Source organism: Ailuropoda melanoleuca, chromosome 4 (assembly GCF_002007445.2).
Source record: "Ailuropoda melanoleuca isolate Jingjing chromosome 4, ASM200744v2, whole genome shotgun sequence".
Classification (NCBI taxonomy): domain Eukaryota; kingdom Metazoa; phylum Chordata; class Mammalia; order Carnivora; family Ursidae; genus Ailuropoda; species Ailuropoda melanoleuca.
Window position 1 is genome coordinate 14,326,307 of NC_048221.1, and position 15,759 is coordinate 14,342,065.

Consider the following 15,759-nt stretch of genomic DNA (forward strand, 5'->3'; position numbering starts at 1 on the left):
TGGTCCTATGCCCAGGCGCATGGTAGAAACGGCTTGCTTGGGTCACCATCTCTGGAGATTCTGGCCTCAGGCCCTAGAAATTCTGCTGCCCATCTTGGACCCTGAAGTACCCAACAACCCAGTTAATTCTTGCCTCTACACAGAGCTGTCTTTGGGCAAGGGGAGTTTTCCCCAAGGGAAACCTAGCCCCATTTAATGTAGAAGGATTTAGATGTTTTTGGTTCTTCCATGACGTGTGCTTTCGTGGTTTAAGAATTTGGTCTCTAATGGGAGGTGTGAGTCCACATTCTAGCTGTTATTTAGCATGTGAACCTTAAGTAGAGCTATAACCCTGTCTCCTCCCTAGTGAAGTGGAAGCAGAGAATCCAGATTCTAGTCTACACTGTACCTAGCATGGTGCCTCTACAAGAATCTGAGAGGGGACTTATCATGGCATGTCTGAAGACTTGGGGGGCTGGGAGGTGAGGTGAGGAAAACCAGACTGAGGTCATGACCAACTCTGGACGTTGTGGGAATCCAAAACTCTATCCCCAGGGGCCTCTCTAGTCCCTTGATTCATCTCTGTGACCTTGGAAGCTGTGTAACCACAGGCCAGATTGCAACCTCTCTGAGCCACTGACCTCATGTGAAAATAAGTGTGTCTGCACCACAAGAAGCAAGTAATGATAAAATAATGCACCTACAATGCTTATCAGTGTGCCAGGCACATCAGAGGAGCTTGAGAAATGGCAGCTCTCAAATCCTGCGTCCCGCTCCATGGGCCCCACTCCCCCTGGCCCTAGGTATGGACGGATATAGGTGGTGGTGGGGACAATGAGATGGACATGTCTGATTGTTAATAACCCGGACTCAGACGAAAGGGCAGGCAGGAGAAAGAGGCCTCACCCAGGTCAGAGACCACAGTGGGCTCCAGAGGACAGAGACAAAAGGGGGTGGTGAGTTAGAGGCAGGAGAACACTCAGAATGGATGCAAGACCTCCAATAAGAAAGATGGAGAGGGGCGCCTGGCTGGCTGAGTCAGTAGAGCTTGCCACTCTTGATCTCGGGGTTGTGAGGTCGAGCCCCATGTTGGGTATAGAATTTAAAGAGAAAGAGAGAGATGGAGTAACAGCCATGCAGAGATCAAAGAGGAAAGAGAACAGTGCCAAGGAGAAGCTGGGCCTAGCCCGAGGTGAGGTGGACAATTCTAGGACACAGGGATAGATGGACTATCTGAGTTGATAACAGAAGATGCTCTGGAGACCTCAGTGGAAAGAAAGGTTTACTCCTTATATCATGCTCTCCCCATAGATCCCCTCAATTCTAATAGGGACAGACAAGACCCCAAAGGCTGCGGGGCCACAAACCTTTTCCCAGCTCATGCTCAGCACCCCTCAGTCTGCGCCCCTAAAGAATCAGCTTCGGGCAGATGGTGCATCCATGGGCCATCTTTGTTACCCTGTCACACTGGGCAGAGAGAAGCCTGAGAGAGCCCTCATCTCTCCCACCCTTAACGCCCACACTGCCACAGACAAGGAAGTGGTCCACAGGGTTTACCAGGGATGTGCAGTAAAAATAGAAAATGTCAGTTAAAAAACCCTACAACCTGAGATGATTGAAGAGCAGATTCCTGAACCCCCTCTGACTCTCTCCTGGGCATTTAGAGATGATCCCACACCCCCAGGCCCTGGGGCAGGCCGAGTTGTGTGCCTGGGGAAGGCTGGCAGTGGAGCTGTGCCATGGCGGGCCGAGGGTCTGTCCTGCAGATTGGGTAGAGCCCGGTGCATTTACAAGCGGTCAGGGGCTATGATGTGGCATTTGCAGCACCCACTGAAGTCCCAGGCTGGCTAAAGGGTGGAGTCCATCAGGGGGTGGCCATTCTCTGGAAGCATGATGCGAGTGCTGGCCCCTGTTCGGGTGGAGGTTGCATAGCGGGCAGACTCGTGGGTGGACCGGCGAAGGCACAGACAGCAGAGGAGGCGGCGGAAGGTGCGGCGCATCTCAGCATCTCGGCATGAGTACACCACGGCATTGACAAGCGAGTTGGCCTCCGCCAAGAGTAGGAAATACTTCTCCACAGCCAGAACGTTGCAGGACTTGCAGCCCAGACCGTCCAGGAGCAGCACCACCTGGCCTGGCGTCCAGCAGACCACGAAGGCCCCTGCAGGATGGAGCCTGAGGTGAGCGGGGCCAGCTCTGGGGGCCCAGCACCCACAGCTCAGAGCTCGGGGCTGGAGGGGTCTCCAGAGTTCAGAAAACAGCTGTGTAGTTTGCAGGGCAAGAGCGGCCTGACACCTTTCTCTGACGTGTCTGCCAGAAGGCTCCCTTTCCTAACTGGTACACGGTAGACAGGGTGCTGGACGTTTCTACATGGAGATTTGTTCAATGGGGGAAAGGAGGTCACTGTGGGATGGGCCAGTTACTTGGTGGGGGAATGGAGGGAGTCATAGGGAAGAGTCACTCTGTTCTTGGGGTAGGGGAGTGGATCCTCACGGGATATACCTTGCTGCCTCCCCCACTCAGACCACTCTACAGCCAGACTGACCTCATTACTCCCTGCTAAGAACTCTGGAGGGCTTCCCACAGAACTCAGAACAAAATCTCACTCTTGCCTGTGCCCTTCGAGGCGGTGCTGACCTTCTCTCCTGCTTCTCTCCAGCCACACGGGCCTCCTCTCCTCTTTGGAGACATTGGCCCGGTCCTGCGGGTCTCTCACCTTCTGTTCCCTCTGCCTGGAACTCTTCCCTTCCCCAGCATTCAGGTCTCTGCTCAGATGTCACCTCCTTGGAGAACATTCCCCACCCAAATCATCCCATCCCATGTCTCGTGGGAGTTGGGGGGAAGCAGGGTTCCTGCAACTTGGGCCAGCTAAGGGCACTCACTCACCCAGGATAATGACAACGGTCTTGACCAGGCTGAGTGTGGTCTCTCGGTAGCGGGGGTGGCAGCTGACGTGCTCCGCCATGCGCTGCACCCTCCGCCTCACATAGAAGAAAATGCGGGTGTAGACAGCCACCATGAGCAGGAAGACAAGCAGGCTGGACAGGGCCCAGACGGCCAGGTAGGAGCGGCTGAGCAGGGGGGCCATGCGTGAGCAGCGGTCCAGGGCACAGAGGCAGTGCCAGGAGTGGGCGGGCAGCAGCCCCAGGCCCAGCGCGGCCACCCACACCCCCACGATGAGCATGACGACGCGGCCGCGGGGCAGGCGGCTGTGCAGCTGCACGGCCATCACGCTGCGGTGCCGTTCCACGGCGATGGCTAGCAGTGTCGCCACCGAGGCGGTCAGGCTCGTGTCCAGCAGGCCCTGCCGCACAAACCAGCCCTCCAGCGAGAGCCGGGCGGTGCGAGGGCCCGTGTGGAACATGAGGAAGAGGTAGGCCACACCAGCAAAGAGGTCGGCTGCGGCCAGGTTACCCAGCAGGTAGTAAATGGGCTGGTGGAAGCGGCGGTTGGAGGCAATGGCTGCGATAACCAGCAAGTTGGTCAGCAGCACCAGCACGCTGACAGTCAGCCCCAGGGCCACCACAACTACATCCTTGGGCCGCCAGTGGGAGCTGAGCTCCTTGCCACTGTTGTTGTAGAAGAAGCCGATGGTCTCATTGTAGTAGCACTGGCCCATGGTGACCATCTGGGGGCACAGAGGGAGAGGTCAGTGCAGGTGGCATTTGTTGGAAGGACACAGGAAGGAGCAGCAGCCAGAGGGGAGGGTCAGGACAGGAAGGGCAAGGGTCTCAAACTCAGATGCCTCAGGGTGAAGTGGTGGTGGTGGATGATGTGGGAAACAGGCAGAAGAAAAATTATTAAATTTCCTTATTACCTACAGCCCATTGACAAGTCCTTGAGACAGGCAGAATGACATTCCTCTAGGGACTCAACTGCGTCGATGTTAATACTTTGCTAAGGGCAAAAGGCAATCCTAGCCTGAGCCCCCCTCCCATAGGATCCTGTAAGTCTACTTTAATATATAAAAATTCCTTTAGAAAATTCCTTTATCTCTAAACCCCCCAAGATACGTGTTGGCAATCATCCCCCAAGCATATGGCCCACCGATATACATCTGAAGGGTCTCATGACTAAAGTTTTATTAGACGGTAATAAATGACGTTTTCCCAACAACAGCTAGCCCCCTCAAGGTCCTGAAAACCTTGCTTCCAGAATTCCTTAGAGACTTAGGGTATCCCTAACCCCCTCCGAACTTGAAAGTATATAATGGGCCACTCCTCATGACCCCAGTGCAGCTCTTTCTGCCCAAGGGTCCTGTCCCCGAGCTTTAATAAAACCCCCTTTTTGCACCAAAGATGTCTCAAGAATTCTTTCTTGGCCATCCTTCTTTCCTACATCAGTGACCAGGTCGACCAAAGTGGACAGCGATGCAGCCCCAGAAGTTGGGCGACGGGTTTTGGGCGCGAGTGCTCCCTAAGCGGGCGGGGCATCAGGCTATTAGGAGTGGGACCGAGGGCCCTGGCGGTCTCCCAGACAAAGGGGGCGGTCAGGGAGGCGGTGGACCGCCGGGCCTCCAGGAGCCCCCAGGCTGGAGGAGGAGCTGGGACAGAGGGGAGGAGGGGGCGGTGCCCGGGGCCCCACAGGCACGTGCCGCGCCCTCCCTGGGACCCACGCCCACCCACCACTGTCAGTACCGGCCTCACCTGGGCCGCCCGTCAGGCCGCAGACGGGGCGGCCTCCCGGGGGGTCAGGGTAGGCCCCAGACCCATAGCCTGGTGACTACCGCAGGCGCGGAGGAGCGTCCGGGTGCGCTGGGCGCGGGCAGCCGAGAGAGCTCGGGAGGCGGGATCCCGCCCCTGCCCCTGCCTGGGCGCGGCGCCCCGCCCCGCCCCCGCCACCTGGGGGAGCCCCGCCCCGTCTCCACCACCTGGGGGAGCCCCGCCTCCACAGCCGCGGTAAGTACAGGGTCTCCCGGAACCGCAGCACCCCCCATTTCCTCCTGGCCTCACGGCCTCTCGGTCGCCCCTCTCAACTTCCGGCGCGGGACCCCCGCCCCCGTCCTCGCCCACCTCACACGCACGCAGTTTCGAGCCTTCCGGGGGCTGAGTCACTCACTGCTCCAGAATTCCCGCCGTGACCTCGCGCCGCCTGGGCGCAGCTCCGGGTGGTCTCAGGGTCCGCGCCCCCGTCCGGCCCCACCCCGCCCGCTCCCTGGCGTCCAATCCGTCGCCGAGTTCCAAGCCACGCCCTGATCCGACTGGGCTCCCACCGCCGGGACCCCCGCCCCGCCTCCGCTTCTCCAGCACCGAGATACCGCGCCCAGCGGCCTCGGGTGCCCCTCGGACCTCTCCGGCCCCAGCTGACCCTCGGGCGCCACTTAAGTTTCTCGAAATCCCGCCCCCGCGCCCTCCGCCCCCGACAGCGCTGCCCCCTGCCCGGCTCCGGCTTGTGGCGGCCCTGGGCTCCCACGGCCCAGAGCATACAGCCCCATTGTCCGGTTATCTGCACTTTGTTATATTTGTTTGATTATGCAGGACCCGATCGGGGACGTGGAGCTCCGGGAGGGCCGGGCCGGTGTGACTCAGCCTGGTGCCCAGGCCCAGCCAGTACTGCTTGTAGGTGCTCAAGGATGTTTGGGGATGAAACGGGGCCTTGCTTCCTCTGGTGGGTAAAAGGGGGCCAAAGGGTGCGGCCCTCACCTACCCCTCCCATCCCCCTGGCCTGGCAAAGAAAGACACTCAAGGGTATAAAGGACACAGTTTATTCCCAGGCCATCAGACCCCAGGTACCACCAGGACGTTGAGTCTGGGCTGCCCACACCCTCCAAGAGCTGGTCACTGAGGTCAGCTAAGGAAGCAGGTAGAGGCGGGAGAGTGGCCATAACCAAAGTAGCAAAAGGCCCCCCGTTCCCGGGGTCAGAGATAGGGTGGACACCAAGGATCCCGTGACTTGTATTGACCCTGAGTACTGACCCTGACTCACCTCTGAACCTGAGTGGCCCTGATGGGCAGTGACCTGTGTCTAGTGGGGGGATCCTGGTATATTGCCCCAGAAAGGGTTTTAGTCCCCCAAGCCATGTAGTCTTTCCTTATAGGAACTCTCCAGACACCCCAACACTGAACACCTTCTCAGTCCTTTCCCCCTCAGTCAGAATGTTGGGATGGTCAGAGATGGTCCTCGGCTTCCTCAGGCTGGGGGTCTGGGCAGCAGGGGGCCTTGGGCACAACTTCATTGTGTAGCTTGGACAGTAGCCGGGCTGTCTCCTGGGTGATCTCAAAATGCTTGGGCAGCGGGGTGCGCCGCAGAGGGCTGCCCTCAGGCGAGGAGGCGACGGGGCCAGGTGCCCGCCTCCGCAAACTCCCTCGGGTCACTAATGTGACAGGGGTCTCCTCGCACAATTTGGAAGCTACCTGGGCCAAGCTGGACAACTGGTGGGTGACAGGCCGCACGCCGCCCCGGGGATATTTCACTGGCTGACGGCTGAAGTGGCCACGGGATTGTGTCCCCAGGAGTGAGTCCTCTGGACCTTGGCTGGACACTGTGGGTTGGCATGGTCATTGCTGAGCACCCGTAAGTCCTCTGGATATCTCCTGGGAGTCACCTCTCACCCAAGCCACCCCAGGCAAGCATACCCCAACAACTCCTGGGATGGTCCCCAACATACTTACCTTCCCCTCCCTCCTCTTTGGTGTCCTCAGCCGCTTCTCTCTGGTCACTCTGTGGAGTTGGAATCTGTAGGAACAAACCCAAGACCAAAACCCCAACAATAAAATCCCAGTTCTTTGAGACTCTTGGAGAGCTGAGGGTTTGTTCCTGGACATGTAAAAGGTCTTTTTTTTGATATCTGGGGAGATGATGCCCTTAACAGTATACTCCTTGTCCCCTTGTGCAGAGCAATATTATCAATCTCAACTATGGGCTCCACGAAGGAAGGAGCGCCCTTGCTCAGCAGAGCACCAGCCCAGGGAATGACTTGGCCATGTCCACATTAGGACCAAGTGAACTAACTGTCTCCATGCTGCTCTGCTTGGCAACCTGACACCTGCTTTTCAATTTACCTGTACAACCTTCAGTTGATCCTCTAGCTAAATGCTAATAGCAGCTGGAGTTCTTTCATGTCCTGAGCACGTTCTGAGCCATTCCATAGCTCAGAGACCCAGCGCTCACTGACAGCCCCTTTGCCAGCTCTGGGCCACTGCGGGGGGGTGGGGGGAAGGGAGAGGGGGAGGTGCATGCTCTCGGGAATGGTGTGTATAGCAGGATCTGAGGGACAGGGAAGCCACCAGTAGAAGTCTCATCTGTAAATGGTTTCCACTAACAGTATCCACCTCTCAGGGCTGTGGTGAAGATGACAGAAAGCCTATAAAGTGCCCATGCGTAGTAGGTGCACAGTGTGTGGCATTCCACAGAGCCCTCACCACCACCCCCCCCCCTTGGGCCTCACTTTCTACCACCGTCTCCTCACTAATTCACTACAGCTCGGGGCTGCACCCTAAACACCAGGCATCCTCTCACCTCAGGGCCTTTACACTGGCTGTTCCCTTCAGAACACCCTTCCCCAGAACTCCATCTGGCTCATTCCTCCCCCACATCTTTCCAGTCTTTGCTCAAAGCCACCTTCTCCACGAGACCTGCCCATAGCATCCTACTTACTGCTACAGACTGCCCGCCACCTCTCCTTGGTGCCCCCAATGTCTCTTACTTTACACTATGCTTTCTTTTCTTCTCCATAGTACTTGTCACCTTGTAATGTCCTATAAACTGACATTATACCATATTTCTTATTTGTTGTTGGTTTCTTTCCCACTAGAATGCAGTCACCAAAAGGATGGGGTCTCTGAATAATTTACTCACTGATGTATTTATAATGCCTATTACAACAATGTTTGGTCTATAGTAAGTGTTCAATAAATATTCTCTTGAAGGAATAAATGATCACCTATGTTTGTAACTGCAGAGCTGTACCCTGTCATTACTCCATTATTATTACCTACCACTCCATTCCTCACTTTTAGGGAGAGAGGGAATGAAAGAGAAAATTTTAAAGGCAAAGGAAGGAAGGAAGAGAGGAGAGTGAGAGGGTTAAATGGAGAGAAGGCCCTCCCCATGTCTGTGGGCCCAGTGGGTTCCTACCTCAGGAGGCAGGGCCTCAGGATGCTTCTCCAAGGTACCTTGGGGCTCCGAGTCTGGGTTGGGGTCCGAGGCTAGGACTGGGGGCAGGGGATCTGGAGCAAGGTAGGAGGGTGGTGGCTGGGGGTTGTTTATGAGGGGCCCGGGGACTGGACTGGGGTCTTGGGGTGGGGGCTCAGTGGCCACAGGGAGGTCGTCCATCCCAAAGATTTGCTCGTAGTATACAATGAGGAACTCAACGAGCTGGGCCTGGTGCCCAGAGTCTAGAAGGCAGGTGACAGGGCCGGCACCAGCTGCCCCTGGACCGTCCGGTGGCCGAAGCAGCGTTGGCCCGAACACGATGCCCAGGTTGTTGGCAGACATCTTGTTTTCCTCAAACTGTGCAGCCACCCTGGGGATGGTATGAGGAAAGAGATCAGAGCGTGGAATGCATGTCACTGGCCATAAGGTAAGAGCTATAGGCCAGGCTCATGGCAACCTGCCCAAGTCATGGGTAAGTGGTCCCAGTCATTGTTTGAGACCAGCAGCGACATGCCTGGCAATGGAGATTAGGGCTCAGCACCCAAAGTCCAGAGTCATGTATTAAAATTCAGAGCTCAGAAAACACATGCAAAGATCAGATGTCAGTGTCAGGGGTCAGTCCCAGAGGTCAGTAGTCATGTCCACGGACGGGGTCACAGATCCGTGCCTCAGGTCAGAAGTCACATTTCAAGGTCAGGGACAGTGCACACCTGAACAGATGGGCCACCAGGTGCCGCAGGGTGCTGTAGTTAGAGTCAGGCAGCTGCACCAAGAGTGTCTTCAGCGAGCGGATAACCTCAGGGCTGGGGCTGGGGGTCCCAGGGTCGTGCCCAGGGTCTGCATGCAGGGTCTTAGCCAGAGAGATGAAGGCGTCGTAGAGGTGGAAGGGGACCACGGGGTCAGTGAGCTGGGGGTGGAATGGCGGGAGGGACACGGGTGTGGGTGGGCTGCAGAGGGTCCTCAGCCTGAGCCCGCCCGGCCCCTACCCCCGAGCCACTGAGTACCCACCTCCTGGAGGAATCTCTTGAGAACACTCGAGACATCATGGGGTGAGTTTCCTGACATGTCCACCAATGCTCGACCGTTCTCAAAAGCCTGGCACAGCCGCTCCACACGGACTCGGGACCCGCTGACCCGATAAATGCCCTGCAGGGCAGAGGCAGGGGCAGGAAATAGACAACTGGCTTACCAACTGGCCGGCAAGAGGGCCGGGTCACTACTGGGGGTGGTCAAGAGTCAAGGCAGCACCTGCACGCCCAGGGCACGCTGTTCTATCTCGGCCGTGCACTTGGTGATCACAAAGGGCACCTCCTCCGGGAAGTCCCTGGGCAGCTGCAGGAAGTCAACCCCAAAGAGGGGAGTCCGGGCTGGGAGCCGCCTATGTCCACAGAGGATCAGTAGAGTCTCCAAGCAGCGCTTGTGGCAGGTCAGAGAGCACTAAGGGGAAGGTCATAGGGTCAGGGAGGTCATCAGGGGTCAGTGGGGGAAAAGAGGTCATAGGGATCCTCAGGGGGTGGGGGACGCATAGGATTAGATCATTAGATCAGGGCATGTCCCAAGGGCAGAAAGGTCATAGGGATTTCAGGTCAGGGAGGTGCCTGGGGTCAGGGACGTCACTGGGGTCAGAAGAGGTCATTGGTTGATGGGTGCAGCCCATACCTCCTCACACTCAGTCCCGCTGACCATGAAGGCTTCACACTCGCGGCACTTGGCTGGGCCCCGCAGCCGCCGCAGCCGGTGGGTCTGGGCCGCGCTGGACAGCGTCCACTTCCTGAAGGGGCTTCCTAGGCCGTTCTCCAGCCCATCTGCCAGGTCTGCGGGGACACAGGGTCAGGGGTGCCTGGTCCACCCCCCCACCTCCCGCCACACCCCACCTGCGTCCAGCCTTACCAGGGTCTCGCTCTTCAAAGTCATCTGAGGACTCGGTGCCTGTGGATGAGACCTTCACCAACCGCCTTGTGCCAGGGCCTGGAGTCAGAGGGTCACAGGGGTCGGGGGTTACAGGGGTCATGGGGAAGCTCCAGGGCTAAGGAGATATTTCTGGTTTTTAGGCTTTCTAGAACCATCCACGGATGCCCATGGGAAAAGGGTTAGAGGTCAGGAGGGAAGTCAGGTCAGAGATTGGGGTTGGAGAATGGGTCAGCAATCTGGGGGGTGGTTCAGAAGCTGGCTCAAGAGAATGGATCAGAGGATGAGGAAAATAGGCCAGGGGTACAGGTAGGCCAAATGATAGGTTAGAGATGGAGGGTCAGAGCCTGGCCAGGGACTGGAGGAGTGTTAGAGGTAGGGAACGGGTTAGGGCCAGGTCCTGGTCCCACCTGGGCTGGAAGTGGGAGAGTCCAGGGACCGAGACTCGCTGCCACCACCCATACTGTCCGCGTCGCTGCCTGGAGTCGGGCCTGGAGTTCCTAGGAGGGAACAGGTCAGTTAGGACGGACCCCTGCTCTGGCACCCCTCCTGACTCCCCCTCACTGCTCTCACCCTGCCAGCCTGTCCCTGTGTCCTCCCAAGGGCCTGTCTCCGCTGCACTTTCATCCAACCGTGGGGGTGGGGGGCCAGAGAGCTTCTTTCTTGTGTCCAGGGGAGAGCTGAAAGGAGAGGTTTGAGGGCTCTGATAACCAGGAAACTGGGATGACATCACCTATGCATTGCAGCCAGGAGGACCCAACTCCAAGCACTGGCATCTGCAAGCCTTGACACCAGTAAGCACCCAGTGCAGTAACCCTAACATTCGGACTCTCCCAGAGCTGGAATACCCACCCCCACAAGGGCCTTGGGTGCTAAATCCAAGAGCCGAGGCTTTGAGTTTCCGACCCCCAGGTACTCAGCCTGGTGGTGCCAAGAGCCTGCAACTGTTTCTGGGGCTCATTCCTGACCCCACTCCTGGGGGGAGGCCCACCTGTGTGCAGTGGGCACGAATTCCTGGAAGGAGAAGGCAGGCGGAGGGGGTGGTGGGGCCTCGGGCTGCAGCACCCTCACGAACTCCTGGTAGCGCTGGCCAGGCTCGAAGGGCTCACAGCACTCCGCCAGGGCAGCGAAGGCACGGGGGCCACGCTCCGCCTGCGCCCCTCGAAGTCCAAACAGTCCCAGGGTCACCTGCGGGGTGGTGGTGGGGGGAGTGCAAACTGCAGTGAGAGAGGGGCGGAGCCTGACCTTTAGCGACACCAGTGCGGTCAGGGTTTGGGGGCGGGGGCGAGCAATGAGAAGCAGTTGGAGGACGTGGTCTGAGCCTGGCCTGGAAAGAGGGGACGGGGGAGACAGGGGGTGGTCTGGGACTGAGGTTCCAACTGGCTTTCTAGGGAGGAGTCCTAGGCCCTGGGGACGGGTTGGGGGCAGAGGGCCCTAAGCTGGGGTCAAAGGAGAATGTGGGGTGGCAGTGGGAAAGGGTCTCACCCGCCTCAGCACTTCGTCCCCCTGCAGCACCAGCTTGCGCACATGCGACACGATCCGCTGCTTGGCGGCCTCCAGGTCTTGCTGCCTCGCGTTGGCCTCGCGGACGCAGGCCTGGTATAGCGCCACGGCCTCCTGCACCTGGGGAAATCAGGGCCCGAGCACATGTGGGACCGAGTGCGGGGCGGGGTGCACCAGAGCGCTGGGGGGCATGGGGCTGGGTCCCCACCTTGGCCTGGGCCTCCTCTCGAGATCGCCGCCGCCGCTCCTGCTGTTTGCTGGGCCCCGGCGAGGCCTGGGGTGCCGGGTCCTCGGGGGATGCCTGGGAGCGAACCCACAGGTCCTCACTGCGCTGTACATACTGGAGCTGGGCCCTCCGCAGCGCCTGCACTGCCTCATTCTGGGGCCATGGGGGTGGGGGCAGGAACAGAAGGGGACAGATCAGAGCTTCTTCCTCTCCTCCACCAGCCCAGCCCTTGCACACCCACCCACCCCGCCGGGCCTCACCATCCGCTTCTGCTCTTTAATCCACTGCTCCTTAAACTCCTTCCGCCACTTCTCAATCTCATTTCGTTTGGCTGCCAGGGGCTGGCAAGGAGGACAGATCGGGGGGCTGCCTCAGGGCTCCCTCCCATCTTTCCGCTCCCCACTACCACGTGCCTTTCATCCTCTGGGCCCTCTCCCGGGTCTGCACTCTCCCCCACCCACCGGCTCTCCACCTCATCCTTTCTAAAGCCTGGACCCAGAGAGGCCAAAGCTCTCTTCCTGGGAACACTCAGCACCTTGCCCCCTGCTCCCCAACCCCAAGGCCTGAAAACAAACAGAAGCAGTTTTGCAATTGCACAGGAAGCCTGGTTTGAATCTCTGCTGGGTAACCTTGAGCAAGTTCCTCAACATCCCTGGGCCTCAGCTTCCTCATCAGCAAAATGGCACTGCTGGTACTGTGCCTTCCTCCCGGGGAGGTGTGAATGGAATAGTGCATGCAGCAGGGCCCCCTCACCTGGTAGTAATCTCTTTTCTGCTGGGCCACTGTTTCCATGGCCAAGGCTCCCAGGCTGAGGTCGTGTTCCAGAAACAGGGTGTAGATGTACTGCAGTGGCATGTGGCTCTGGGGGGGGGGTTGGTGTTGGAGGGTGCTGAGGATCTAGGGGGTCAGGGCTGGGGTTCTGGTGGAGGGCTTGGACCCTGAGGGGTCTGGTCACGGCTACCTGCTGATGGATTGACACCTTGCCAGCCTCCGCGATCTTCATGATACTTTTGGCAAACTCTAGCTCTGGGGGGAAGACAGCAGGGGTCTGAGCTGGGCAGGGTGTGGGCACCGCCTGGGGCTTGGGGCCGGGCAGAAGGGGCCCTCACCAAGGCTGGCTCTCTTCTCGGTCCAGGCCAGCAGCTCCTTGGCATAGCGGCTCCAGGTCTTGGCGTACTCCAGAGCTGCGTCCACGCCCCCCGAGGTCCGAATGAGCCGCAAGTCCAGTTCTTCTCCTGGGGCAGGAGGGTGGACCTCTGACCTCTGAACCCTGGCCTTCTGTGGCAGCTCTCCCTGAGCCCCAAGACCGACCAGACCAGTGACCCCTATTCTACACCCTATGGGTCCCCCAAAACACCCCTTTATGATCTTATCCAGGTTGCAATTTTATATGGATTCTCCACCCAGACTGGGGGCTCCCTGAGGGCAGGGGCGCAGCTCTGTCATGTGTACTGCCGTGTCCCTGGTGTGTGGAACAGGCAGGGGGTGACGACTAGCTGAAGGAAGGACTCCTTTCTGCCCCCACTCCCCCCCCACAAAGCCCCCTACCTGTAAGGGGTGCAGGACCCCCCAGGGAGGGGCCACTCCAAGGTCTGGTTTCACTGGTCTGAGGGGGAGGGAGACAGCATTCAGGAGCAAGCAGGGCAGGGGCTTCAACCCCCTAGAGCCCCACCTCCTAGAGGCCCCCTCCTCCCTGCCTCCTTGGTCTCGCCCTTCACCTCAGTGGCTGTGGGGGTCTTGTCAGACTCTGGGTCTCCTGAAAGCACGGGGTCTCCAGGCAGCATCTCAAGGGTCCTGGGAGGTAAGGGTGTTAGGATGCTACCCTCCACCCAGTCTGTCTTGCTTAGGGGTGTTGGGGGCCCCCGGGGCACTGTAAGTGATGGTCCCGGATATCACCTCTGTGACATCTCTTGTATTTGGGAGGTCTGAGTGTTTTTGGGGGGGACCAGGTGAGTGGTTTTTTTTTTTTTTTAATGGGACTTGAGAGAATTTGAAAGGTCCTAGGTGAATCTGGGGTTCACAGAGTGGGATTATAAGGATCTCAAATGTTTAAAGGGTCACAAGGATATATGGGGGTCCTGGGACCACTTTGGGGATTTCCAGTGGATTTGGGGGGCCTGAATTTTGGTATTTTTCAGGTGTTTTGGAAGGACCCATCTTAGACTTCTCAGGTTATTAGGTAAATGGATCTAAATGTTATAGGTTCCTAATGAGGCACCTAAACGGCTAGGGATTTGGGGGTGGCCCAGGCTCAGACTCACACGTTCCCCAGTGAGATCTCGAGGTTGTCCAGGCTCCGGAAGATGTCACTGTACCTCTTCCTGCTCTCTGGAGCCAGGGTTAGCCCTGGGGGAGGGGAGTGTCATACACGGGCCAATCAAAGCCTCCCTCCACCCACGGAGGGACGGACACCTAGGCCCCTAGCCGGTTGTTTGGAGGTTGGGAAGAGAGAAACAGAGAGTGTTCTGGACCTGTAGAGAGTGCGGGATGGGGGCGGGTGTCAGAGTCAGGATGGAGGCAGTGTGGCCCGGGGTGAAGCCAACTCAGGGCAGGCAGATGGACTCAGGCACAACCCAACACAGAGACAGCTGCTCAGAGGAACACAGACACCCACACACAGACGGGCCCAGAAGCAAAGCAACAAAACAGATGCCCCAGATGCAGCCACACTGTCCCTGGGGAGAGAGCCAGCTTGACAATGGAACCACATGTACCTCAGGCCAGACAGATGGAAATACACGTGGGAGAGACCGGGACAGAGCCTGTGGCACAAACACACAGGGGCGGACTGAAACCAGAGGAACATAAAGACCGAATGACACTCGACATGCACAGCAGAGACACAAAGACAGCCGGAAACACAAGTCAGACCTTGCCACATTTCTGCCACGGCCCCCCTTCTAGGGGGCCCAGATCAGCAGTGCCCCCTCCCCTGACTATGGAGGAGCCGAGTGGGGATCCTGCCGCGTCGCCCTCTCCATCAGCGGTCGTGACACCCTGCCCCCAACACAAATATCAGAAGCAGAAGCAGCCACTTCCCCTTCCTGGGCCCCCTCCCCCAGGCATCCGGGGTGCAGACTCCAAAGGGGGAGGGGGTCAGGGAATGATGTTCTGGGCCCCTCTCGGCTTGGGGGTCCCCACAGTGGAGGATGCCCGCGTCCCTCCCATTCGGGACTCCTTTCCCCGCTCTCTGGACAGAAATGAGACAGGAGAGACCACTCAATTTAGGAAGTGGGGTACGGCTGGGGGAGGTCCCTCTCGGATCCCATATCCCGGACCGCCTACCCGGCTCTGCTGCGTCCATGGCCCGGCCCGAGGATCTCTCGGCGGGGACCGGGACTGGGATGGGATCTCGCACCCGCGGGGCCCTGCCCCGATTTCCTGCCGCGGCCGCCGCCGCCCGGGATCCACGTAGCCCCGCCCAGCAGAGGCTACGCCCCGCGGTCGAACACGCCCCTGCTCAGCAGAGGCCCCGCCCCCAGCTACACCTCAGCCGACCGGCCACGCCCCTAAGGCCCGGAAGCGCATACCGCGTGCCCTGCCGGAGACGCGGGAGATGCTGTGGAGCCAGGGATTCCAGTGCGACCAGCCCAGACCTGGACACCCCATGGCTCCATCCCGGCCAGGGTTCTCCTCGCCAGATCTTTGCGCGGCCCCAAAGCCGCAGCACACTCACTGTCCGGGGCGCCTGTCCCTGAATCCTCTACACTCTGCGACGCAGCGACTTTCCTGTCCACAGGCCTCTTGGACCCCTGAACCCATACAGGCTCCACGGGGTCCATGGAGCCCCCTGGTGGAGAGGCCTGATGTCAGGCCTTACTCCAGTGGGATCTTAAGTTTCTCCAATGCTTCAGGGCTGGAAACCCCTGGTCTGGGGGCACCCCCAGTGACCTTGGAAGCTGGATCAGACTCTTGAAGCCCTGATTACAGAACAGCCGGAAGTGCCCCAAGCACCTCTCTCAGGGACAGGGGTCAGAGATCTTCACCCCGAGCACCTCAAGAATCATTTCCAGCAAACAAATCCCAAGTCCAGAGTTCTTGCCTCCTAC

General features: G+C 58.8%; 2 protein-coding genes across 7 annotated transcripts; both read right to left on the reverse strand.

Annotated features, from left to right (window-relative positions):
* Positions 1–1,248: 1,248 nt before the first annotated feature.
* On the reverse strand, positions 1,249–5,540 carry LPAR2 (lysophosphatidic acid receptor 2). Of its 4 annotated transcripts, none has more exons than XM_034658149.1 (3): positions 5,003–5,540; positions 2,866–3,607; positions 1,249–2,140 (listed from the first exon to the last, which is right to left on the reverse strand). In XM_034658149.1, the coding sequence occupies exons 2-3, from the start codon at positions 3,605–3,607 to the stop codon at positions 1,827–1,829; spliced, it is 1,056 nt and encodes a 351-aa protein (XP_034514040.1). In that variant the 5' UTR covers positions 5,003–5,540; the 3' UTR covers positions 1,249–1,826. The 4 variants fall into 4 exon arrangements, with proteins under 4 accessions (XP_034514040.1, XP_011220871.1, XP_002912795.1 ...); XM_011222569.3 differs by having other exon boundaries at positions 4,992–5,540; XM_002912749.4 differs by lacking the exon at positions 5,003–5,540 and adding an exon at positions 4,626–4,974.
* Positions 5,541–5,667: 127 nt separating this feature from the next.
* GMIP (GEM interacting protein) lies at positions 5,668–15,150 on the reverse strand. Of its 3 annotated transcripts, none has more exons than XM_002912750.4 (21): positions 14,996–15,150; positions 13,972–14,056; positions 13,429–13,504; positions 13,259–13,316; positions 12,820–12,945; positions 12,672–12,736; positions 12,464–12,571; positions 11,971–12,051; positions 11,693–11,863; positions 11,467–11,604; positions 10,973–11,169; positions 10,555–10,661; positions 10,392–10,481; positions 9,964–10,041; positions 9,733–9,887; positions 9,322–9,510; positions 9,082–9,219; positions 8,784–8,980; positions 8,056–8,443; positions 6,591–6,654; positions 5,668–6,460 (listed from the first exon to the last, which is right to left on the reverse strand). In XM_002912750.4, the coding sequence occupies exons 1-21, from the start codon at positions 15,012–15,014 to the stop codon at positions 6,087–6,089; spliced, it is 2,904 nt and encodes a 967-aa protein (XP_002912796.1). In that variant the 5' UTR covers positions 15,015–15,150; the 3' UTR covers positions 5,668–6,086. The 3 variants fall into 3 exon arrangements, with proteins under 3 accessions (XP_002912796.1, XP_034514032.1, XP_034514033.1); XM_034658141.1 differs by lacking the exon at positions 14,996–15,150 and adding an exon at positions 14,582–14,726; XM_034658142.1 differs by lacking the exons at positions 13,259–13,316; positions 13,429–13,504; positions 14,996–15,150.
* Positions 15,151–15,759: the final 609 nt, after the last annotated feature.

Excerpts from the sequence above, each read along its gene's own strand:
- GMIP (XM_002912750.4), bottom strand. Across the intron at positions 11,864-11,970 it reads TTAAAGAGCAGAAGCGGATG|AATGAGGCAGTGCAGGCGCT; the intron begins GTGAGGCCCGGC and ends CCATGGCCCCAG. Across the intron at positions 8,444-8,783 it reads CTGGTGGCCCATCTGTTCAG|GGTGGCTGCACAGTTTGAGG; the intron begins GTGTGCACTGTC and ends TACCATCCCCAG.
- LPAR2 (XM_034658149.1), bottom strand. The coding sequence starts at position 3,607 with ATGGTCACCATGGGCCAGTGCTACTACAATGAGACCATCGGCTTCTTC. Across the intron at positions 2,141-2,865 it reads GACCGTTGTCATTATCCTGG|GGGCCTTCGTGGTCTGCTGG; the intron begins GTGAGTGAGTGC and ends TCCATCCTGCAG.